This window comes from Hylobates moloch, unplaced genomic scaffold (assembly GCF_009828535.3).
Source record: "Hylobates moloch isolate HMO894 unplaced genomic scaffold, HMol_V3 SCAFFOLD_6, whole genome shotgun sequence".
Lineage (NCBI taxonomy): Eukaryota > Metazoa > Chordata > Mammalia > Primates > Hylobatidae > Hylobates > Hylobates moloch.
The window spans coordinates 20,294,583-20,321,181 of NW_026652281.1; the positions used below are offsets into that span (position 1 = coordinate 20,294,583).

The window sequence follows — 26,599 nt, forward strand, 5'->3', positions numbered from 1 at the left end:
AATTAAATAACATTAAATATTCCTTAGTTATACTGTCCATATTTCTAGTACTCGGTAGCACATGCAACTGTGTATTAGACCGCATAGATATGGGGGCAGTTGCATCATTATAGAAAGCTTTACTCAACAGTACTGTTGTAGATGGAAATAGAGAATCTAGCATTTTCTTTCAACCCCCCAGGAGAACATTTCACTTCCTCGTGAAGTACACAAACCCCTTTGGAGACCACTGCTCTGGTGAAGCACCTTTCTGATGGCTTTAGTGATTTGACATTGAGTAAAGCATTAATTCTCTGTATCTTTTATAGATATTAATGAATGCTCCCTGAGTGACAATCTTTGCAGAAATGGAAAATGTGTGAACATGATTGGAACCTATCAGTGCTCTTGCAATCCTGGATATCAGGCCACGCTAGACCGCCAGGGCTGTACAGGTAAGGGGAGACCAAGCAGGCCTGAAACTCATATGTCTCAAATTAGCCTAGGAAAACTTTTGGCACTGAATTATAATGAAGGCTATGCAAATCTTTTGTCCCAAAAATGAATGTAAGACTGGGGGCAGATCTCAGATACTGTGTTGGTCTTGCAGCAGACTCACTCATCTTAACGTAGAAAATACTCTAATCCCCATAGTTCTTCTATTTCTGAGTTATTTAAGCTTAGGGTACTACACTTAAACATGGAATGCTGCCTAAAATGAAGGTAAAAGAACTAAGAAAGATGAAGTTCAATCAACACATAGTCGGGAGAAAAATTCAAAGCCACGTTAGCATTATCTGTTAAAAAAGAAGAAAACTCCTTTTAAAGAAGCAGACCTGACAAGTAATGTGGTTGCAATGCTGTTTTCACAGATATTGATGAATGTATGATAATGAACGGAGGCTGTGACACCCAGTGCACAAATTCAGAGGGAAGCTACGAATGCAGCTGCAGTGAGGGTTATGCCCTGATGCCAGATGGGAGATCGTGTGCAGGTATAGAAAGGAAAACACACAGGCTTTGTACATCTAACTAATTTTTTCTTGAAAATATGGCTCTAGATATTACGAAGTGGAACCAGATAGAAAACAAAAACATTTGAGATTGATGAACGACATTTTTATTTTCATTTGATGCTAATTTTGTATCATCAGACATTGATGAATGTGAAAACAATCCTGATATCTGTGATGGCGGCCAGTGTACCAACATTCCTGGAGAGTATCGCTGCCTCTGCTATGATGGCTTCATGGCTTCCATGGACATGAAAACATGCATTGGTGGGTATCATAAGAAAGGATAAACATTTATACACACACATGCACACACACCCACATGCACACACAAGCATGATAAAAGGAGGGCTTTTTCAGTTGTTATTTTAAAAATTCAAATCATTTTACTAGAACTATAAAATCTCAGGAAGAATTACTTTTAAAAATCTCTAAAGTCGGATAGTATATCTGCAACACGATGATTTGCAGATGGATTATATTTTAGATCTTACCTGTATACTTCAGTATTATGCTAGTCAGTGTAGAAGATAGCTTTTAAATTACTGTGATGAACACATACTAAGATACTGAAAATAAATTTTCTAGATGTCAATGAATGTGACCTAAATTCAAATATCTGCATGTTTGGGGAATGTGAGAACACAAAGGGATCCTTCATTTGCCACTGTCAACTGGGTTACTCAGTGAAGAAGGGGACCACAGGATGTACAGGTAGGTTTCAAGCTTGTGTTCTCTATGTTTCAACTTCTCAGATGTCAAAGGCCAACTTCCAACATCATTTGTTTTCTGGCATCTCTTAGACCGGTTACCTGCCACCAGACTGTGACTGTGTGTGTGATGAGTGTGTGACCCATAGGATGTGTGATGGATTTGGCTGGTCTCTGTGGTAGCACGCTGTCTGAGCCACCCACCACAGGGCTGGCTGTGGGCTGCGACAGAGAGTGAGTGAGTGGGAGTGCAGTCTGGTTCCCATGGCCCTGACCACTAATGGTCATTCATGCAGCATCAGTCACTTTCTGAGTATGACTGCTGCCCACTTGGAAGACATTCATGTACAAAGAGCACCAAAAGACCTGGGGATCCCAGTTGCCATTTACCTCTGCACTTCTTTTAAACTAGTAAAAATTAATCTTAAGTTTCATTGAGACTCTTTCCCTTTCTTCCTTTCTCCCATCTTTTCCTTTCTGGTTTGGTCTTCTGTTTGCTTTTGTCTTCTCTTCTCTCTGTCCAAATTGCCTTTCTCTTCTTCCTCTCTTCACTTTCCTTCTTTGCTCACTTTGCCCACTTTGTCTTTTGTTCCCTTTCTCTGCTACTACTACTAACTAGTTTTAGCCTTTTGCATGCAGGTGGGGCTAGGATGTGCCGGGGTCAAGGTTTTGGATTACGTATTCCTCAGTGCTCAATTTAAGACTTATGTGTGATATTTTTTCAAGGCAGGTGGTGGAAGACTTAAGAGTGCAACCCAGCCCTTAAGCTGCCCCCTCCAGTAAGGGGCAGATTATAAAAGAAGGTGTTCTCTCCATGTTCACCACTGACAGGGTTGATGTGAAGCCAGTAGAGTGTGTGTGTGATTTCAGCATCTATAATATGTAATTGTTGAACTAGATAGAACACATTACTATTTATAGTCAAGAAAGCTTTGGAAAACCAATCTACATAGGTTATACGTACATATATAGGATATGTGTATGTGTATACAGACACACAAATGCACACACACACACACACACACTGGCGAAAGCATCTGGCTACTTTCCAGATAACATTCTCAGTGAATATTTTTCTATAATCTCAAATAAATAGAAGAAATAAAAATACACACCTAAATGATAGTTTTTTAAAAATTCTGTAAAATATTTATATTGATTTTTTAAATGACAAATGATCATGTAGTTTTAAAGAGAATAAACTATTACTTTTTTTAAAAAGTTAGATTCTTATCTTCATGAAAAATATGTAATAAATATCAATAGGAAGGAATAGCACCGTCTATTATTGGAAATAAGATTTCTCTTGATCTGTAATCGAATGTCCTCTTTATGGAGTTGTGTCTGAGTCTGGGCAGGGAAGAAGACCCTAGGATAACACATGTATCTGCCAGGGAGCAACACTGCTGTGTCTCTCTCTCTTCTAGTGGAAAGTGGCTGACAGTTCTTTCTAGGGAAGAACTTGTTTTATTAGGATCATGAATTTTCCAAATCCTCTTGGAGCCTACAAAAATTAAAAATAAAAGTTAGTTAGGCTACTATTTTCTCCATACAGTTGCATCTTTACTTTGAAATGTTACCTATACAAAAATATACTTGGAAGTAGAATTAATTAGTTTGTATTTTTATTTTTTTCTTATGAATTATGGTTTCTCAGATGTGGATGAGTGTGAAATTGGTGCTCATAACTGCGACATGCATGCCTCATGTCTGAATATCCCAGGAAGCTTCAAATGTAGCTGCAGAGAAGGCTGGATTGGAAACGGAATCAAGTGTATTGGTGAGTTTGCAAATGTAAATATCCTTTGCTAAGGCACAGATTTTTAAAGGCTCTTTTTTGCACGGTTGTAGAATCATGGTCTTCACTTTTATTAATTCCTTTATAAAAAGGTTATCTTAGTTGCAAGATAATTCCTGCCTAAGAGTTTCCTTTACCCTTAATATAAATTATCAAAATTTCAACAGTATGCCTTGGCACCTGTTTTTTAATGTGTTGTTGTTCAGTAAAAATTGATATGCAGCTGGTGATCCAAACACAGCTGTGTGGTGAAAAATGACTAGTGTGTTCTTCCAGTCTTTTCAAAGAAGTAATCAGTGAGATTTAAAATCCAGTGGAATAAATGGAGAGCAAGGAAAATGTTTTTTCAGATAATCTAAGTTTGTAGTAAGTCATCAATACCACCATCTTATTAGAAAATAGAATTCTTCTTACAGGAAATTCTGAATGCTTTCTTGCGTTCCAAGAGGTCTTATTTGAAGAAAAAAAATGGGCAAATTCTCCAAGTTTTATGGTTCTTGAGCCAGAGTCTAAGAAGTATTTTATATCTGAGAGGGAAGGGACTAGAATATACCCTGAGTGTCATTCACAGTTTTGTGTAATATGCTTAGTGTTTCACATGCCTTACAATAAAGCATTTTTCCAACTAGTAAGAATTTCTAGGTCAATTTAAAACAGAAAAGAAAGCAAGCTAAACTCACTTCCCCCTGATAACTTACAAAAAACATATAGGCCCTCAGTAAGGATTAAAGAATAGCTTTAAGATCTCTTACCAAAACTGTAAGTTAATTTGAATATATACTTTTTTATCCATTCAAATATTTCATACTTTTCAAAAGTTTATGTGCTGACTATAGAATTTGAAGTATCAGAGCTTCCAGATAACTGCTAAATAACATCCTGCAATGGCTCAGTGAAGCACCAGCCTCTAGTCCAGCCATCTTTCCAGGGTTACTATCATAACTTTTCAACCATACCCTCATTCCCATTTTTGTAGCCCCATGTGCCTACTCTTTTTCTCTTTTTGGCCTCCCATTTTTGTGCTTCTTGTCCATCTGTCATTTTGGCCAACTATTGCAAGACAGCCTGCCTCTGATACAAGACATTCAGCTGTGTCCAGCCTCCTGTGCTCCAGGATGTCACCCAAATTCAGACTCTCCTTTACATCTTCTTTCCTCTACTCTAGTCCCAACCAGAGAGAGAGTCTCTCTCTCTCTCTCACATGCCCTCGCTCTTGGTGTCTGCTGAATGCTAAAAGAACCTCCTTTGGTATGTTGGCTTGTTCCCTGTCTGGCCCTCCTGCAATCCATTCTCCACGTAGCAGCAGGGGGAAGCTTTTAAACCAGGATTCGATCTCTTCATAGTCTTCACTATAACCCATTGAATTCAGGATAAAATTCAGCTTCCCTCCCTTGGCCGTGGGTTTCCACTGTCTCTCTAGCTTCATTGTCCATCGCCCTCTGTCTGGTGCATTCTGCTTTGCCACTCTAACCTCCTTTCATTTTTTCAGTCACACTGAGCTCTTTTCCTCCTTGGTGTCTTACCATGCGCTCGTCCCTCTGCAAGGAATATCCTTCCCCACCTCTGTTCAGCAAGTTAATTGTTTCTCATTCTCAGGTCTGACATTAACTAAAAACTACTTCCTCAGTGGGGGCATCTTTGTTCCTGCAGCCCAAATCAGATGCCCTTTTTATTCTCTCATGACACCTTGTAACTTTTCTTCATGGCACATATAGCAAGATTTAATTTTTTTCTGTGTTTAACATCTGTCTTTTCTACTAGACTAAGGGATTCCATGAGGTCAAGAATCATATCTCTGTTTCCTCATCTATTAAATAAACTTGAAAACTCTTTGTTAATTTTCCTGCTCTGAAATTCAGTATCACCTTCGAATTGATTATTTTACTGATAAGGAAACCACTAATAAAATTCACCCTCAGTAGAAGTCAGAGTGAGATCTAACACTAGTTTGCTTTAAGCTGTTAAAAAATTCATGTTGACTAGATATCTCACAAAATGCTTGAGTTCATAATTTTGGCCCACATTTATTAGCCCGGACATTGGACATTGGGTCTGAGAGCTTAGCGAATTGGAACTGTGATCCTGCAAACTAAAATGCATGCCATTTATCCAGTTTATATGTAAATTAAGACAAACGATAATCTTTCCAGGTGCTTAAATGTTCCATTTTCATTTCTGAACTTTATTGATGTGTTCTGCAGATCTGGATGAATGTTCTAACGGAACCCACCAGTGTAGCATCAATGCTCAGTGTGTAAATACCCCGGGCTCATACCGCTGTGCCTGCTCCGAAGGTTTCACTGGAGATGGCTTTACCTGCTCAGGTGGGTGACAGTCCTGAGGTGTGCTCTGACGGGATGGTCATAGAACACTCTATATGCTTCCTCATTTGAAGAAAATTATAATTAAAGGAGACAAAAGTAACTACCTCTTTTTTTGTACTTGACTTGCAGGTGTGACTATGTATCTTTCTCTTACATTAAACACAAAAACCTGAATGACTTTCCAAATATATTGTTGGAAGTTTTCAAATGATGGCATTTGTAACAATCATGTACTGTTTATCTTACTCATTTGTAACACAGTGGTTAATAAAACACAGGCTTTGTCTGGATCAGACTACCTGGATTCAAATCTTGCCTATGCCATTTTTTGCCTGTGACTGTAAGTGAACTACTTAACTTGTCTGGCCTGATTTAAAATGCAATAATAATAATACAGTTTTCTTTTCTTCTTTTTCATTCCTAAATGAATGGCATAGGAAAACTGTTCAGCTTTTTAAGATAGGATATATGATCTATCCAATCACTGCTATTTAATGTGTTTATCAAAGTCTCAGTAGTTTATCACATGGCATTGAAAGGATTAAATGGAACAATACAAATAAAGGACTTAGAAGAACACATCACAAAATTTCAGTAAATAATAGCTTCTAGTTGGCTTCTATTCATTCATACTCTTTGAGGATAAAGCATCCTCTCATTATATGCATGTATAAGACTACATAATCTTGCTGGACATAAAGTTGAATACTCTTCAGTTTATAAAATAAGTGTTTCTCAATTGATTTTCAGTACACAGTTTAAACCTGTAATTAAAGGATACGCTAAATTTTTTTCAAATCGTTGACATCAAAAATGCAGCCTCAAAATTTTCAAATGCCTATTTAAGGAAACATGTTTATTCAGTTTTAAAGCTTCATAACTTGTAGCCTTAGATTTTGCATCTTTCCTGGCATTTCTTCCCACTGTGGTGTCAAGGAAAGAGCATGGCTTTCATGTCAGACACATCTGCAATCAGATCCTGGCTCAGTCAACATGCATTATTAGCTCAGTGTGGCTGTGTCAGCTTACTTGGCTGCTCTTAGCCACAGGTTCTTCCTCTTCTAAACCTCAGGAGACTGGTGAATTCACTGAAAAAATGCATGTCAGGCCACCAGCACAGCACATGGCAAATGACACCCTCACTAAACATTGATTTTTCCTTCCCTCTTATTCCACTTGATAGAATTAAATTATCTTTAAGGTCTGTGAGTAATGTCTGTTTGTGTAATTAAGATAGGAGTATTTTTATAAGATTGTAATGACATGAAAGAAACTTTCCCCATTCCCATAGTGTCTTTAATTTGCTTTAAAACACTTGAATTAGTGAAAAAGCAAGTTGTTTATTCGAATACTATAATTTTCTCAAAGAATGATCACCATTTTAAGATTAATTCCAATGTTCTTTTTCATATCTAAATAATGTTGGCATGCTACTGACAAGAGAAACAAGACAAATGTGAGAGATGTCTGCATTTCTCCTATTAATAATATTGCAATTGGATGTTAGGGTACAGGTTAAATAGCTTTTCTTTAATTATATTATAATTGAATATTAGGGGGCAGGATAAATAGATTTTCTCTCAGGTTGATACCCTCCTTTAAGTGAATGTGATTAACTGTTGTTTCATGTTAATGAGCATTAAGTCAAGCCAGTAAAACTGATCTATTTATAGAGCAAGGAGAAAATGTGTCATGAAATTTAGAACTTAACAGAGATGTAATTTACTTTTTTGCACAGATGTTGATGAGTGTGCAGAAAACATAAACCTCTGTGAGAACGGACAGTGCCTTAATGTCCCGGGTGCATATCGCTGCGAGTGTGAGATGGGCTTCACTCCAGCCTCAGACAGCAGATCCTGCCAAGGTGGGTCACCAGGATTCCAACTCGTTTTCAAGTTGGATCAGCCACAGTAAATGAAACCACAACAAGGGCTGGAACGAGCTCCACCTGGAAGCAGAATACATAGCACATGCTGCACATATAAAAGTCATTCGTTTAAGCGTGGATTATTTTGCCGAATGAATAATGATGAAGGCGGCTTTCATCTCTTATGAAGTTTTCCTGGCCAAGAGCCAGTAGTTGGAAGTTTGGCTCATTCTTTTTTTCTTTTTTAACCATTTCTTCTCTTATTTCTCTTTTTTATCACTAAATGAATGACATGTGGAGAAACTATTCAGCTTTTAAAATATGCTCCGTTACTTGTCTCAACTACCACTATTTATTGTGTTTATCAAAATCATAAAAAGCTCATTTTTGGCCTTTACCTTCGTGGTTGAGACTGCCGTCTGTATGTCTGGGAATGGAAGTCCTCTTCAGGGATTCAGCAAGGGCTGTACTTTTGTACTTAATACTAGTGGTTCCTTATTCTAAGTGATGACATCATCCACCTTTCCTAGAAATGGGTCTTTGTGCCTAGTATGGTATCTTTCCAAGTAAAAGAATTTGGATTTTCTGTTAAATTAGAAACTCAATTCACATTATATATAGTTTGAGCCATCATTGTGTTATGAATAGGGACTATATGAAAATATAAATGAAGAAAGGAGAGATTGAAAATAAGTTACACACCATAGGGCTTCAGCAGAATTTATGATTCACAGAAAACCTTTAAAAAAAACTCAGTTTGGGCCAGGCGTGGTGACTCACGCCTATAATCCCAGCTCTTTGGGAGGCTGAGGCAGGTGGATCACCTGAGGTCGGGAGTTCAAGACCAGCCTGAACAACATGGAGAAACTCCATCTCTACTAAAAATACAAAATTAGCCAGGTATGGTGGCTCATGCCTGTAATCCCAGCTACTGAGGAGGCAGAGGCAGGGGAATTGCTTGAACCCTGGAGGCGGAGGTTGCGGTGAGCCGAGATTGTGCCATTGCACTACAGACTGGACAACAAGAGCGAAACTCGGTCTAAAAAAACAAACAAACAAACCAACAAAAGAACTGTTTTCCAGTCATGCAGCCTCATGAAAAAAAAAAAAATACCTAACTGCTGAGCAAAAATGATAAAATGAAAACAGATTAAAAACTTCCCCCTACATCAGTATCTAACCAAATGAACAGAATTGGCAAGTACTGGCACATGTGCACACACACATATACACACACAAACACACAATTCATCAGCGTCAACCAAACAAAACCAAATTATACAGCCTGTGGTGGTTCAGAGTGGAGCCCAACTCTGTTCCACCATCAGAAGTGGCACTGAGGAAAGAAAGTGAGCCAAAAGTTCATGAAATTCTCCAGAAATAGCAACCAATTTGGAGAGACTCAGAACAAGGTGATGAACAGTTGTTCCTAGGGAAGATGAAGTTAGAAACTGAAAGCATTCGTGCTTCTACATTGACCCACAAGATTGGGCAGTATCTAATCCATTTTATATAAGGCACCTGTAGGGTGAGTTCCTTTTTTTTCCCAGTCCTGGTTTCTTCTAAGCACTGAAGCTTAGTAGTAGAATTAGTGGAAAATGTGAATCAATGTAAATGTGGAATGACATGATTTATTATCTACATCAGCTTGAGAAGAGTTAGTGGGAGAAGGAACAGGTCAGCAGTAGCCACTTTCACCAACATAAACTCTTTATATCTGGACAGGATTTTTCCTTCCTAATTGTATATTACTTTATGGGTGGCATAGGCCCTTTCAGAACTTCCCTCTCCCCCAGGATGGTGCTAAATAGTTACTGTTTATGGTGCTTCCTTCACATCTAGTTTTCTCATATGTCGTTACCACAGAGAAAAACTCCCAACTGACAGGGCAGCTGAGGGTTGGCATACCTGTAGTTCACTCTCAGTTGGACCCTCTGCTCCATTCAGCTGAACACCAGCTTTTGAGATCCAAAAAAATGTAATTCCATGGTTCTGGCCATTCTCCTTGTTTTTCTCTCCTTTCCACAAGGTCTGGGTCATCTGGACAGTTTCTTCTGAATTTACTGATTTAATCCCTTGTTGTCTACCCATCTTACTATAAATACATGATCCTCCGATGAATATTTTCCACTAAGCATCCACTTCTCACCAAAGTGTCAGAATTTCTATAGAATTCAAAAAATTATTGAAGTTGGCCATTTCCCAGTAAACTCCACCAAAATGGGGGAATATAAAACCTGGAGGAGCCCTTGCGGGAACATGAGAGAGGACTCCATTAAATGGAACGGACCTACATACAGACCGTTTTCTATAATTTCTAAAGAGAGCAAAGGCCAAGTTCATCAACATAGAGCCCAGAGGAGCTCTCCCCATTCTCAATCTTCTCTCCCTCCACCTTATGAAATTTTGGGCGACTGAATACAGCTTTAATGAAACCAAAACCAGCTGTCTTCCACATAAAGCTCTGATAAAGAAGGAAAGATATCAAGAGATGTTATTTAAACTGTACTAAAGTAAATAGAAGCTCTTGAAAGAGCAGGCCAAGTAGTGTGTATACAAGCTGAAAAACAGTAGCAGCTATGCAGGCATCCTATGAAAACAAAAGGAAGAAAAACACAAAATCAGCTAAAGAACCAACCCACGATGGAAGAAAACTACTCAAGAAATAAAACAAATTTTCCATAGATACTTTATGCCATATATGATCTTAATAAAATCATAAAGGTAGTTGAAGGAGTTTAAAGAGATTATAAGAGCTATAGAGTAAAAGGGAGATTGTAGAATCAAGAGAAATAAGAAATGGGGACTAATACAGCAAAATAAGAGAACTATTAAATAAAAACAGCAAAAAACAGAAGACATACAGATGAAAATGTAATTGCTAGCATAGAGAAAGGGCCTGAGACAATAACAATGGAAAGAGGAAAGAGAAATTAACACTATTAGAGAAAAGAAAAAAGCTGTCAACTTCAGTAAAATTGGTGTCGCTGAAGAGAGCCCAAAAAATCAACTAGAAAAAAAGTACTAAATAACCAAACATTTTCCTGCAATAGAACAAAGAACTGAATATACAAAGCCCAAAGTGTAAGACAAAGACTTAGATTTACTACATTTGTCAACTTTAGTCATAGAGGAGGATTGAAGACTTCAGATAGAAAAGGCAACACATCTCACATGCAAAGACACACATAGGCTCAAAATAAAGGGATGGAGGAATATTTACCAAGCAAATGGAAAGCAAAAAAAAAAAAAAGCAGAGATTGCAATCCTAGTCTCTGATAAAACAGACTTTAAACCAACAAAGATCAAAAGAGACAAAGAAGGGCATTACGTAATGGTAAAGGGATCAACGCAACAAGAAAAGCTAACTATCCTAAATATATATGCACCCAATACAGGAGTACCCAGATTCATAAAGCAAGTTCTTAGAGACCTACAAAGAGACTTAGACTCCCACACAATAATAGGGGGAGACTTTAACACCCCACTGTCAATATTAGACAGATCAACGGACAGAAAATAAAGGATATTCAGGATTTGAACTCAACTCTGGACCAAGTGGACCTAATAGAGATCTACAGAACTCTCCACCCCAAATCAACAAAATATACATTCTTATCAGCACCACATAGCACTCATTCTAAAATTGACCACGATTGGAAGTAAAACACTCCTCAGCAAATGCAAAAGAATGGAAATAACAACAAATAGTCTCTCAGACCACAGTTCAACCAAATTAGAACTCAGGATTAAGAAACTCACTCATGGCCGGGCACAGTGGCTCACGCCTGTAATCCTAACACTTTGGGAGGCCAAGGCCGGTGGATCATGAGGTCAGGAGATCGAGACCATCCTGGCTAACATGGTGAAACCCCATTTCTACTAAAAATACAAAAAAAAATCAGCCGGGCACGGTGGCAGGTGCCTGTAGTCCTAGCTACTCAGGAGACTGAAGCAGGAGAACGGCGTGAACCCAAGAGGCAGAGCTTGCAGTGAGGCGAGATCACACCACTGCCCTCCAGCCTGGGTCGACAGAGCAAGACTCCATGTCAAAAAAAAAACCAAAAGAAAAAGAAAAGAAACTCACTCAAAACTGCACAGCTATATGGAAACTGAACAACCTGCTCCTGAATGACTACTGGGTAAATAACAAAATTAAGGCAGGAATAAAGAAGTTCTTTGAAACCAATGAGAACAAAGTCACAACGTGCCAGAATCTCTGGGACATAGCTAAAGCAGTGTTTAGACGGAAATTTGTAACACTAAATGCCCACAGGAGAAAGGAGGAAAGATCTAAAATCAACACTCTAACATCACAATTAAAAGAACTGGAGAAGCAAGAGCAAACAAATTCAGTAGCTAACAGAAGACAAGAAATAAGAGCAGAACTGAAAGAGATAGGGACACAATAAACCCTTTTAAAAAAATCAATGAATCCAGGAGCTGGTTTTCTGAAAAGATTAACAAAATAGACTGCTAGTGAGACAAATAAGAAGAGAGAGAAGAATCAAATAGACACAATAAAAAATGATAAAGGGGGGATATCACCACTGATCACACAGAAATATAAACTACCGTCAGATAACACTATAAACACCTCTATGCAAATAAACTAGAAAATCTAGAAGAAATGGATAAATTACTGGACACATACACCCTCCCAAGACTAAACCAGGAAGAAGTTGAATCCCTGAGTAGACCAATAGCAAGTTCTGAAATTGAGGCAGTAATTAATAGCCTACCAAACAAAAGAAGTCCAGGAAAAGGTGGATTCACAGCCATATTCATCCAGAGGTACAAAGAGGAGCTGGTACCATTCCTTGGGAAACTATTCCAAACAATAGAAAAAGAAGGACTCCTCCCTAACTCATTTTATGAGGCCAGCATCATCCTGATACCAAAACTTGGAAGAGACACACAAAAAAAGAAAATTTCAGGCCAATATCCCCGACGAACATCGATGCAAAGATTCTCAGTAAAATACTGGCAAACCGAATCCAGCAGCACATAAAAGAGCTTATCCACCACGATTGAGTCAGCTTCATCTCTGGGATGCAAGGCTGGTTCAACATATGCAAATCAATAAACGTAATCCATCACATAAACAGAACCAATGACAAAAACTGCATGATTATCTCAAAAGATGCAATAAGGCCTTCAGTAAAACTAGGCCTTTGATAAAATAGGCCCTTCAGTAAAATTCAACACCCCTTCATGCTAAAAACTCAATAAACTAGATATTGATGGAACATATCTCAGAATAATAAGAGCATTTATGACAAACCCACAGCCAATATCATACGTGAATGGGCAAAAACTGGAAGCATTCCCTTTGAAAACTGGCACAAGACAAAGATGCCCTCTCTCACCACTCCTATTCAACCTAGTGTTGGAAGTTCTGGGCAGGGCAATCAGGCAAGAGAAAGAAAGAAAGGGGATTCAGATAGGAAGAGAGGAAGTCAAATTGTATCTGTTTGCAGATGACATGATTGTATATTTAGAAAACCCCATTGTCTCAGCCCAAAATCTCAAGCTGATAAGCAATTTCAGCAGTCTCAAGATACAAAATCGGTGTGCAAAAACCACAAGCATTCCTATACACCAATAATAGGCAAACAGAGAGCCAAAACATGAGTGAACTCCCATTCGCAATTGCTGCAAAGAGAATAAAATACCTAGGAATCCAACTTACAAGGGACGTCAAGGGCCTCTTAAAGGAGAACCACTAACCACTGCTCAAGGAAGTAAGAGAGGACACAAACAAATGGAAAAACATTCCATGCTCATGGATAGGAAAAATCAGTATCATGAAAATGGCCATACTGCCCAAAGTAATTTATAGATTCAATGCTATCCCCATCAAGCTACCATTGACTTTCTTCACAGAATTAGGAAAAACTACCTTAAACTTCATATGGAACCAAAAAAGAGCCAGACAATCCTAAGCAAAAAGAACAAAGCTGGAGGCATCACGCCACCTGACTTCAAACTATCCTACAAGGCCACAGTAACCAAAACAGCATGGTACTGGTACCAAAACAGAGATACAGACCGATGGAACAGAACAGAGCCCTCAGAAATAATACCACACGTCTACAATCATCTCATCTTTGACAAACCTAACAAAAACAAGCAATGGGGAAAGGATTCCCTATTTAATAAATGGTGCTGGGAAAACTGGCTAGCCATATGCAGAAAACTGAAACTGCACCCCTTTCTTACGCCTTATATAAAAATTAACTCAAGTGGGTTAAAGACTTAAACGAAGACCTAAAACCATAAAAACCCCAGAAGAAAACCCAGGCAATAACACTCAGGACATAGGCATGGACAAAGACTTCATGACTAACACACCAAAAGCAATGGCAACAAAAGCCAAAATTGACAAATGGGATCTAATTAAACTAAAGAACTTCTGCACAGCAAAAGAAACTATCATCAGAGTGAATAGGCAACCTACAGAATGGAAGAAAATTTTTGCAGTCTATCAGACAAAGGGCTAATATCCAGAATCTACAAGGAACTTAAACAAATCTACAAGAAAAAAAAACAACCCCGTTGAAAAGTGGGCAAAGGATATGAACAGACAATTTTCAAAAGAAGACATTTATGCAGCCAACAAACATGAAAAAAAGCTCATCATCACTGGTCATTAGAGAAATGCAAATCAAAACCACAATAAGATATCATCTCATGCCAGTTAGAATGACAATCATTAAAAAGTCAGGAAACAACAGATGCTGGAGAGCATGTGGAGAAATGGGAACACTTTTAGGCTGTTGGTGGGAGTTCTACCATTATGGGGGACAGTGTGGCAATTCCTCCAGGATCCAGAACCAGAAATACCATTTGATCCAGCAATCCTATTACTGGGGATATACCCAAAGGATTATAAATCATTCTGCTATAAAGACACATGCACACATATGTTTATTGCAGCACTGTTCATAATAGCAAAGACTTGGAACCAACCCAAATGACCATCAATGATAGATTGGATAGAGAAAATGTGGCACATATACATCATGGAATACTGTGCAACCATAAGAAAGGATGAGTTCATGGCCTTTGCAGGGACATGGATGAAGCTGGAAACCATCATTCTCAGCAAACTAAGACAGGAATAGAAAACTAAACACCGCATGTTCTCTCACTCATAAGTGGGAGTTGAACAATGAGAACACATGGACACAGAGAGGGAAACATCACACACTGGGGCCTGTCGGAGGGTGGGGGGCTAGGGGAGGGATAGCATTAGGAGAAATACCTAATGTAGATGACAGGTTGATGGGTACAGCAAACCACCATGGCACACATATACCTTTGTAACAAACCTGCACATTCTGTACATGTATCCCAGAACTTAAAGTATAATTTAAAAAAAAAGGCAATTCATGAGCTAAACAGAAATATTCAATACCAAAAGACATTAGATCCATGCCCACAAAATTCTCAGGAAAAGTGAAAAATATTATACTTCATATTAATTATAAAGAAAATAAGCATTTTCTTACACATGAAAAAAGTCTGGTAGAAAACACGTGTTTTCATAAAAGTCCCACCCTTCTTGGAAAAAGAACAGTCAGCAATGAAACAGCCAATCAAGAAACAAATAGAGAAGTTGTAATAAAACCATTATTGATCCCTTTAAGTAAATAATTAGTACTAAACACTGGAAATTATGGTAAACTGCCATAGACATTGAAAAAGTGAAAATGATTAAATAAAAATAAGGAGTTGGAAGGATACATGAGTGCTAATTTTCTTATAATTTATTGTATAGAATTCATTAATACTGTCTAAAAATTACATTTCAACTTCAGCATAAAGCCAAAAAATTTTTAGCGTTTTTTATTCTTAACATTAGAAAAGTATTTTAAAACTGTTGAGATGATGGTAAATTTATCTGATGCATACAAATTCTTTTAGCTTCACTGTCTAAATATGTATATAAAAATGTCTGAAATGATCTTAAATGATTCTTTCTAGATGGAAACATTTTTGAGTAATTTTTTTGCTATTTTGTTTTCTGTATTATTTGAATTTTTGAATATGTATCAATTTTATAAAGGAAAGACAGTAATCTTTTAAAATGCCTTCTTTTATACAACAATTACATTATTTAGGTGGAAGAAATTTCTAGTAAAGTTCATTTAAAAGTAAAATGGATTGGGCATGGTGGCCCGCACCTATTAATACAGCACTTTGGAAGGCCAAGGAGGGAGGATCCCATGAGCCCAGGAGTTCAAGACCAACCTGGGTCACATAGGGAGACCCTGTCTCTGCAAAAACTTTTTAAATTAGCTGGGTGTGGTGGTGTCTGCCCATAGTCCCAGCTACCTGGAAGGCTGAAGGGGGAGGATTGCTTGAGCCCAGGAGATTGTGGCTGCAGTGAGCCATGATCGTGCCACTACTCCATCCTGTGTGACAGAGCAAGAACCTGTCTGAAAAAAAAAAATTGCATACTCAGAAGGCTGATAGTACAATTCCCTTTTTGAGTATAAATTAACACAATTCAATTGTAATCTAGCTTACAGAGTTTTTACTCATTTATATAAAGAGAATAACTTTCTTACCCCCAACGCAATAAAAGACACCTTTGCACATGTTAAACTTTAAACATGATTGGAACCATACCTTAAATCTAAAATAGTTGAAACCAGTATTTTAACTGTGAAGAATGACCAAAGAAGTCCTGTTTAGACTTAAGATATAACTGTCTGAGGACAGCAGTTTAGGATGATTTGTCTAGTCTAGCCTAAAAGGACATGCCTGGTCGCATTCTCAGAGTGTTAGGCAATTTATATACAAAAATCTCTATCCTCTTTTTGAGAGTAGAAATTCAGATTATTTCCACAGCTATACATACACATTGATTTTCACCTGAGTGAGGAGTGATAACTTCATATTTATTAAGTTTGAGTTAAAGCCTCATCGAAGACTATCATAAACTTGTCATAAATGAATTTTTAGTCCAATTCAATAGAGATATTTTAATGAAATTTACTGGAATATGGGGTCAATGGATCATCTTATTAACATGAAATTAGGGAAGGAATTAGTTCTGTTTAAAACTGCTTTATAATAACAGATAAGATTACAAAATAAAAAGGAAGTAAAAACTAAAAAGTTAATATTTAACTAAATTTATTTAATTAACTAAATTAACTAAAAAGTTAATTTTAATATCTCCAATATTTAAAAATAATTATGTATTTGTTTTTTCATAATATAAAACATTTATCAACTATAAAATGTCTGCTGTTTGCACTAATTAGTTAGAATCTTTGAATTTTCTTTTATCTTTTTTTTTACAGTTTCATTTCTTTGACATGTTTATATTTAATTTTTGTATTTTGTGTGCCTTGAGCCAACTCTTCTTTATTTAAGTGTATCATAATCCAAGTCATTTAAAATACTAGGCACTCATTTTACCAAGAAAACAGTATTTCTTGTATATCTTAGTTCCATAGGTGAACATTAGTTGCTTGCCCTTTACACTTATCTACCTAGCCAAAAAAGAGAAAAAAAAAAGTTTTACTGAATAAAAGCATCTGAGGGGGTAGAAAAATGCACTAATAATGTTAGACATTACATTAAAATTTTAAAATGTCTTTGTAAATAAGAGATTACTTTTTTTAAAATCTTCAGATATTGATGAATGCTCCTTCCAAAACATTTGTGTCTTTGGAACATGTAATAACCTGCCTGGAATGTTTCATTGTATCTGCGATGATGGTTATGAATTGGACAGAACAGGAGGGAACTGTACAGGTATGGTCAGTTACTGGCTAAGTTGTGTTCTGATTCATTGAAATGAATATTCTGTGCTAAGCATAAAAATTCCTGAGATTTCTGCTTCGCTAATCTATGCATTAGGTTACACATTTTTCAGAAAAAGAAAATTATATTCAGATGTGTTTATTTGTAACTATGGAATTGATGCATTTTTATGTAAATATTAAATTGTTATCTACATGATTGTTAATACTAAATATCTGACATGAAACTAGTAAAGTGTCTCTTTGTCTATATATATGTTCATGTATATATGTATATATAGTACACATATGTATATATATATACATGTATATATGTGATTTTTGTTAAGCAAATAGTGACATAATTTTTTCGTTCTCAGAGTTGCAAATTTTAATTAATTACAATGTATTTATTAAGGATAGTAAATGCTATCATAAATACTGTATGCTTGATATATGGAATCTGTTTTAGGTATATACCAAAATTTAAGATCTTTATTTTATTGTGTTGAGTCTTTCCTAGTGATCTTTAATCTACTAACTTGCAAAAATTCCACCAAATTCTTTGGAACAGCAGTATGCACAGAAAAAGTAAAAATGGTAACCTGGGCATTTTAAATGCTTCTCCTAGATATTGATGAGTGTGCAGATCCTATAAACTGTGTCAATGGCCTATGTGTCAACACGCCTGGTCGCTATGAGTGTAACTGCCCACCTGATTTTCAGTTGAACCCAACTGGTGTGGGTTGTGTTGGTAAGTAAAGCTATATGAAACAAACAAATAGAATTATCAAGTTGAATATTCAAACTCTCTTGATAATGAACTGTGATGAGTGTTTGCTACAGTTAACTTAAAAACAAAACATTATATCATCGCCTTTATTGTGTTTCTCTTCCAAATCATCTGCTCCACCTTCCTCCTATCACGGACTTGAGAACCAAGGCACAGAGAAGTGCAGTAATTTGTTCAAGGTCTCAGAGCTTGAAAATGGCAGAGCTAAGGCAGTGGCCCAGGTTGCCGCCTGGCTCCTTGTCCAGTGTTTGGCCAGGATAACCCAGAGTAGTGGTATAGCTTTTAGAATATCTATTTCTCCTGCCTACTGGAAGGGTCATATAGCAAAGTAAATGAACAGATGAGAAGCAAGGAGTTAGAGAGATGGATTTATGGGCCAAACCATTGGAGCAGAAGAAGTTGGGAGGTGACAGGGAGGAGGAGGAGGCGGTAATGAAGGTTCAGAATCTGTGGTCAGCACCTCTGATCTTAAAAAAACAATTGTCCAGCTTTTACTATCTGCACTGTTCCTGTATTTTCCTAGAGAAGGAAATGGCCTGGAGAATTTTCTGGAAGTATACTAAAAAAGAGAGGGGTGGAGAATTCCTTGCTTGAGTAGAAATCTGCCTACTGTCCTCAGTGTCAGTTTTTGGGCCTGCAGCAAATGGAAGGAATATTTGCTGCTGTGATTTATACGCAACTTACATACTGTTTTCAAGTTTTGGAGAATACTTTTAATTATCATTTATGGCTACTCCAAGTCTGTGTTTTCCATTCAAAATAATTCATTTGGTAAAGATTGAGTGCCTTCCATCTAAGGGCTGGAGTTGCAACAGTGAACAGAACAAGCACATTCTCTGCTTTTGTGTTTACATTCTAGAGGCAGGGAGATAAGTAAAAGCATGAACAAACAGAATTGGCACTGGAGGTGCTTGGAGGAGAAGTGCCATGTTATATTAGGGAAGGGGGAGTCACAGCCTTTAAGGAGGGGACAGGCCAACTGGACCTCTGAGGGAAGCCTCCAGTTACAAGGAGCAGCCAGCGCAAAGGGCCTGTGGCAGGAGAAGGCTGGCATTAGAGACACATCCCAAGGCTGCTTGTAGCAAGAGAGGAGTGAGTGGAGAGGACAGGGATGAGGAGAGGAATCAGAGGAGCAGTTGCCCAGTTCACAAAGTGATTCTCAACCCAGGCTGCATAGTAAACTCCATTTAGAACCTGGAAAAGATAGTGATGCCTGTTACACCCTCAGAAATTCTGACTCACTGGGGCCTCAATATTTCTTAAAAACTTCCTTGAAACAAAGGCTGTGAACAGGCAACTCATAAAAGAGAATAGTCTAAACGTAACAAATGAAAGCAAACAAATGCCCAAAATCATTAGGAATAAGAAATCCATTTGAAACAATTATATGAATACCATTTTACCCTTCATATACTGGCAAAAATTAGGAAACCTGGATAATGTGAAGTATTGGTGGGGACCTGAGCCTTGAGGAGCATTCTGTTCTGCTGGTAGAAGTGTAGACCAGGGCAGCACTGCAGAGAATATGTTTGCACAATGGTACACGGATTAACTGTCAATGTATAATCAATTTTAGTTTTTGAGTTTCTTTTTGGAGCACCTCTATTTGTATGGATTGATACTTTATTGCTTTCATTCATTCTTAGTGCCAAAAACACAAAGACTCATTCTATCTCAAAAGTGCCCTAGGAGTCTATTGGAACCTTTCGTAGGTCTGAAACATTATGAAATGTTAAGAGATCGTGTTTTTCCTTTGTCTTGAAACATTTTGACATTTTATCATCCTAGCTGTTATTTTTGTCAATGTTCAACATTATGTCCAATGGATACAACAGAGTAAAATAATGAGAAGTGGAAAATTATGGCATCACCTAGAAGGAACATGCATTAGTGAAATAAAATGTCACTGTTTTATCATCCTTCAGTTTTCTTATTATATTTCCCTAAGGATTGCATTATTTTTCAAGAAAGTACAAGAGAAGACTGGAGAAACCTTACTTGAAATCTTCTTTTAGCATTTATTCAACAAAGTTGAGAATTTAGAAGTCTTTACTTTCTGGCCATAATTTTTGGCAAAGAGAAAAAAAATGAACTTGAGTCAGGTAACTACAAAGAGACAGAAAGCAGCTCTTTTGTCTAGATTCTTTTTTTTATTATTATACTTTAAGTTTTAGGGTACTTGTGCACAATGTGCAGGTTTGTTACATATGTATCCATGTGCCATGTTGGTGTGCTGCACCCATTAACTCGTCATTTAGCATTAGGTATATCTCCTGATGCTGTCCCTCCCCCCTCCCCCCCACCCCGCAACAGTCCCCGGAGTGTGATGTTCACCTTCCTGTGTCCGTATGTTCTCATTGTTCAGTTACCACCTATGAGTGAGAACATGCGGTGTTTGGTTTTTTGTCCTTGCAATAGTTTACTGAGAATGATGGTTTCCAGTTTCATCCATGTCCCTACAAAGGACATGAACTCATCATTTTTTATGGCTGCATAGTATTCCATGGTGTATATGTGCCACATTTTCTTAATCCAGTCTATCGTTGTTGGACATTTGGGTTGGTTCCAAGTCTTTGCTATTGTGAATAGTGCCACAATAAACGTACATGTGCATGTGTCTTTATAGCAGCATGATTTATAGTCCTTTGGGTATATACCCAGTAATGGGATGGCTGAGTCAAATGGTATTTTTAGTTCTAGATCCCTGAGGAATCGCCACACTGACTTCCACAATGGTTGAACTAGTTTACAGTCCCATCAACAGTGTAAAAGTGTTCCTATTTCTCCACATTCTCTCCAGCATCTGTTGTTTCCTGACTTTTTAATGATCGCCATTCTAACTGGTGTGAGATGGTAGCTCATTGTGGTTTTGATTTGCATTTCTCTGATGGCCAGTGATGATGAGCATTTTTTCATGTGTTTTTTGGCTGCATAAATGTCTTCTTTTGAGAAGTGTCTGTTCATGTCCTTTGCCCACTTTTTGATGGGGTTGTTTGTTTTTTTCTTGTAAATTTGTTTGAGTTCATTGTAGATTCTGGATATTAGCCCTTTGTCAGATGAGTAGGTTGCAAAAATTTTCTCCCATTCTGTAGGTTGCCTGTTGACTCTGATGGTAGTTTCTTTTGCTGTGCAGAAGCTCTTTAGTTTAATTAGATCCCATTTGTCAATGTTGGCTTTTGTTGCCATTGCTTTTGGTGTTTTAGACATGAAGTCCTTGCCCATGCCTATGTCCTAAATGGTATTGCCTTGGTTTTCTTCTAGGGTTTTTATGGTTTTAGGTCTAACATGTAAGTCTTTAATCCATCTTGAATTAATTTTTGTATAACGTGTAAGGAAGGGATCCAGTTTCAGCTTTCTACATATGGCTAGCCAGTTTTCCCAGCACCATTTATTAAATAGGGAATCCTTTTCCCATTGCTTGTTTTTGTCAGGTTTGTCAAAGATCAGATAGTTGTAGATATGAGGCATTATATCTGAAGGCTCTGTTTTGTTCCATTGATCTATGTCTCTGTTTTGGTACCAGTACCATGCTGTTTTGGTTACTGTAGCCTTGTAGTATACTTTGAAGTCAGGTAGCGTGATTCCTTCAGCTTTGTACTTTTGGCTTAGGATTGACTTGGCGATGCAGGCTCTTTTTTGGTTCCATATGAACTTTAAAGTAGTTTTTTCCAATTCTGTGAAGAAAGTCATTGGTAGCTTGATGGAGATGGCATTGAATCTATAAATTACGTTGGGCAGTATGGCCGTTTTCAGGATACTGATTCTTCCACCCCATGAGCATGGAATGTTCTTTCATTTCTTTGTATCCTCTTTTATTTCATTGAGCAGTGGTTTGTAGTTCTCCTTGAAGAGGTCCTTCAAATCCCTTGTAAATTGGATTCCTAGGTATTTTATTCTCTTTGAAGCAATTGTGAATGGGAGTTCACTCATGATTTGGCCCTCTGTTTGTTTGTTATTGGTGTACAAGAATGCTTGTGATTTTTGTACATTGATTTTGTATCCTGAGACTTTGCTGAAGTTGCTTATCAGCTTAAGGAGATTTTGGGCTGAGACAATGGGGTTTTCTAGATATATAATCATGTCATCTGCAAACAGGGACAATTTGACTTCCTCTTTTCCTAATTGAATACCATTTATGTCCTTCGCCTGCCTGATTGCCCTGGCCAGAACTTCCAACACTATGTTGAATAGGAGTGGTGAGAGAGGGCATCCCTGTCTTGTGCCAGTTTTCAAAGGGAATGCTTCCAGTTTTTGCCCATTCAGTATGATATTGGCTGTGGGTTTGTCATAGATACCTTTTATTATTTTGAGATACGTCCAATCAATACCTAATTTATTGAGAGTTTTTAGCATGAAGGGTTGTTGAATTTTTCAAAGGCCTTTTCTGCATCTATTAAGATAATCGTGGTTTTTGTCTTTGGTTCTGTTTATATGCTGGATTACATTTATTAATTTGCGTATGTTGAACCAGCCTTGCATCCCAGGGATGAAGCCCACTTGATCATGGTGGATAAGCTTTTTGATGTGCTGCTGGATTTGGTTTGCCAGTATTTTATTGAGGATTTTTGCATCAATGTTCATCAAGGATATTGGTCTGAAATTCTCTTTTTTGGTAGTGTCTCTGCCAGACTTTGGTATCAGGATGATGCTGGCCTCATAAAATGTGTTAGGGAGCATTCCCTCTTTTTCTATTGATTGGAATAGTTTCAGAAGGAATGGTACCAGTTCCTCCTTGTACCTCTGGTAGAATTTGGCTGTGAATCCATCAGGTCCTGGACTCTTTTTGGTTGGTAAGCAATTGATTATTGCCACAATTTCAGAGCCTGTTATTGGTCTATTCATAGATTCAACTTCTTCCTGGTTTAGTCTTGGGAGGGCATTTTTGTCAAGGAATTTATCCACTTCTTCTAGATTTTCTAGTTTATTTGCGTAGAGGTGTTTGTAGTATTCTCTAGTTTCTATTTCTGTGGGATCAGTGGTGATATCCACTTTTTCATTTTTTATTGCATCTATTTGATTCTTCTCTCTTTTCTTCTTTATTAGTTTTGTTAGTGGTCTATCAATTTTGTTGATCTTTACAAAAAACCAGCTCCTGGATTCATTAATTTTTTGAAGGATTTTTTGCGTCTCTGTTTCCTTCAGTTCTGCTCTGATTTTAGTTATTTCTTGCCTTCTGCTAGCTTTTGAATGTGTTTGCTCTTGCTTTTCTAGTTCTTTTAATTGTGACGTTAGGGTGTCAATTTTGGATCTTTCCTGCTTTCTCTTGTGGGCATTTAGTGCTATAAATTTCCCTCTACACACTGCTTTGAATGTGTCCTAGAGATTCTGGTATGTTGTGTCTTTGTTCTCGTTGGTTTCAAAGAACATCTTTATTGCTGTCTTCGTTTCATTATGTACCCAGTAGTCATTCAGGAGCAGGTTGTTCAGTTTCCAGGTAGTTGAGCGGTTTTGAGTGAGTTTCTTAATTCTGAGTTCTAGTTTGATTGCACTGTGGTCTGAGAGACAGTTTGTTATAATTTCTGTTCTTTTACATTTGCTAAGGAGAGCTTTACTTCCAACTATGTGGTCAATTTTGGAATAGGTGTGGTGTGGTGCTGAAAAAATGTATATTCTGTTGATTTGGGGTGGAGAGTTCTGTAGATGTCTATTAGGTCCAGTTTGTGCAGAGCTGAGTTCAATTCCTGGATATCCTTGTTAACTTTCTGTCTCGTTGATCTGTCTAATGTTGACAGTGGGGTGTTAAAATCTCACATTATTATTGTGTGGGAGTTTAAGTCCCTTTGTAGGTCACTCAGGACTTGCTTTATGAATCTGGGTGCTCCTGTATTGGGTGCATATATATTTAGGATAGTTAGCTCTTCTTGTTGAATTGATCCCTTTACCGTTATGTAATAGCCTTCTTTGTCTCTTTTGATCTTTGTTGGTTTAAAGTCTGTTTTATCAGAGACTAGGATTGCAACCCCTGCCTTTAATTGTTTTCCATTTGCTTGGTAGATCTTCCTCCATCCCTTTATTTTGAGTCTGTGTGTGTCTCTGCATGTGAGATGGGTTTCCTGAATACAGCACACTGATGGGTCTTGACTCCTTGTCCAATTTGCCAGTCTGTGTCTTTTAATTGGAGCATTTAGCCTATTTACCTTTAAAATTAATATTGTTATGTGTGAATTTGATGCTGTCATTATGATGTTAGCTGGTTATTTTGCTTGTTAGTTGATGCAGTTTCTTCCTAGCCTCGATGGTCTTTACAATTTGGCATGTTTTTGCAGTGGCTGGTACCGGTTGTTCCTTTCCATGTTTAGTGCTTCCTTCAGGAGCTCTTTTAGGGCAGGCCTGGTGGTGACAAAATCTCTCAGCATTTGCGTGTCTGTAAAGTATTTTATTTCTCCTTCACTTATGAAGCTTAGTTTGGCTGGTTATGAAATTCTGGGTTGAAAATTCTTTTCTTTAAGAATGTTGAATATGGGCCCCCACTCTCTTCTGGCTTGTAGAGTTTCTGCCGAGAGATCAGCTGTTAGTCTGATGGGCTTCCCTTTGTGAGTAACCTGACCTTTCTCTCTGGCTGCCCTTAACATTTTCTCCTTCATTTCAACTTTGGTGAATCTGACAATTATGTGTCTTGGAGTTGCTCTTCTCAAGGAGTATCTTTGTGGCATTCTCTGTATTTCCTGAATCTGAATGTTGGCCTGCCTTGCTAGACTGGGGAAGTTCTCGTGGATAATATCTTGCAGAGTGTTTTCCAACTTGGTTCCATTCTCCCCGTCACTTTCAGGTACACCAATCAGACGTAGATTTGGTCATTTCACATAGTCCCATATTTCTTGGAGGCTTTGTTCGTTTCTTTTTATTTTTTTTTCTCTAAACTTCCCTTCTCGCTTCCTTTCATTCATTTCATCTTCCGTCACTGATACTCTTTTTTCCAGTTGATCGCAACGGCTACTGAGGCTTCTGCATTCTTCTCGTGGTTCTCAAAACTTGGCTTTCAGCTCCTTCAAGCACTTCTCTGCATTGGTTATTTTAGTTATACATTCATCTAATTTTTTTTCAAGGTTTTTAACTTCTTTGCCATTGGTTTGAATTTCTTCCCGTAGCTCAGAGTAGTTTGATCGTCTGAAGCCTTCTTCTCTCAACTCGTCAAAGTCATTCTCCATCCAGCTTTGTTCCCGTTGCTGGTGAGGAACTGCATTCCTTTGAAGGAGGAGAGGTGCTCTGCTTTTTAGAGTTTCCCGTTTTTCTGCTCTGTTTTTTCCCCATCTTTGTGGTTTTATCTGCTTTTGGTCTTTGATGATGGTGCTATACAGATGGGATTTTGGTGTGGATGTCCTTTCTGTTTGTTAGTTTTCCTTCTACCAGACAGGACCCTCAGCTGCAGGTCTGTTGAAGTTTGCTAGAGGTCCACTCCAGACCCTGTTTGGCTGGGTGTCACCAGTGGTGGCTGCAGAACAGCGGATTTTCGTGAACCGCAAATTCAGCTGTCTGATCATTGCTCTGGAAGTTTTGTCTCAGAGGAGTACCCAGCCGAGTGAGATGTCAGTCTGTCCCTACTGGAGGGTGCCTCCCAGTTAGGCTGCTCGGGGGTCAGGGACCCGCTTTAGGAGGCAGTCTGCCCGTTGTCAGATCTCCAGCTGCGTGCTGGGAGAACCGCTACTCTCTTCAAAGCTGTCAGACAGGGACATTTAAGTCTGCAGAGGTTCCTGCTGACTTTTTGTTTGTCTGTGCTCTGCCCCCAGAGGTGGAGCCTACAGAGGCAGGCAGGCCTCCTTGAGCTGTGGTGGGCTCCACCCAGTTCGAGCTTCCTGGCTGCTTTGTTTACCTAAGCAAGCCTGGGCAGTGGTGGGCACCCCTCCCCCACCTCACTGCCGCCTTGCAGTTTGATATCAGACTGCTGTGCTAGCAATCAGAGAGACTCTGTGGGCGTAGGACCCACTGAGCCAGGTGCGCGACACAATCTCCTGGTGTGTCATTTTCCAAGCCGGTTGGAAAAGCGCAGTATTAGGGTAAGAGTGACCCGATTTTCCAGGTGTCATCTGTCACCCCTTTCTTTGACTAGGAAAGGGAACTCCCTGACCCCTTGCACTTCCCGAGTGAGGCAATGCCTCGCCCTGCTTCAGCTGGCGCACGGTGCACTGCACCGTCTGTCCTGTACCCACTGTTTGGCACTCCCTAGTGAGATGAACCTGCTACCTCAGATGGAAATGCAGAAATCACCCGTCTTCTGCGTCCTTCATGCTGGGAGCTGTAGACTGGAGCTGTTCCTATTCGGCCATCTTGGCTCCACCCTCTTTTGTCTAGATTCTAAAGGTGATGGTGAAATGAATTGTCTAAGTACAATCCCAGACTACGTGTCTTCAGAGACC

At 38.4% G+C, this 26,599-nt stretch overlaps 1 protein-coding gene across 1 annotated transcript in view; it reads left to right on the forward strand.

The window, feature by feature from the left end:
• FBN2 (fibrillin 2) overlaps window positions 1-26,599 on the forward strand; it is a 280,529-nt gene that overhangs the window by 202,142 nt on the left and 51,788 nt on the right. The window contains exons 28-36 of the mRNA XM_032156530.2: window positions 309-434; window positions 852-974; window positions 1,134-1,259; window positions 1,581-1,706; window positions 3,360-3,482; window positions 5,702-5,824; window positions 7,563-7,688; window positions 17,343-17,465; window positions 18,084-18,206. Of these exons, the coding sequence (XP_032012421.1) occupies window positions 309-434; window positions 852-974; window positions 1,134-1,259; window positions 1,581-1,706; window positions 3,360-3,482; window positions 5,702-5,824; window positions 7,563-7,688; window positions 17,343-17,465; window positions 18,084-18,206 (1,119 nt within the window). The remainder of the gene's footprint in view (window positions 1-308; window positions 435-851; window positions 975-1,133; window positions 1,260-1,580; window positions 1,707-3,359; window positions 3,483-5,701; window positions 5,825-7,562; window positions 7,689-17,342; window positions 17,466-18,083; window positions 18,207-26,599) is intronic.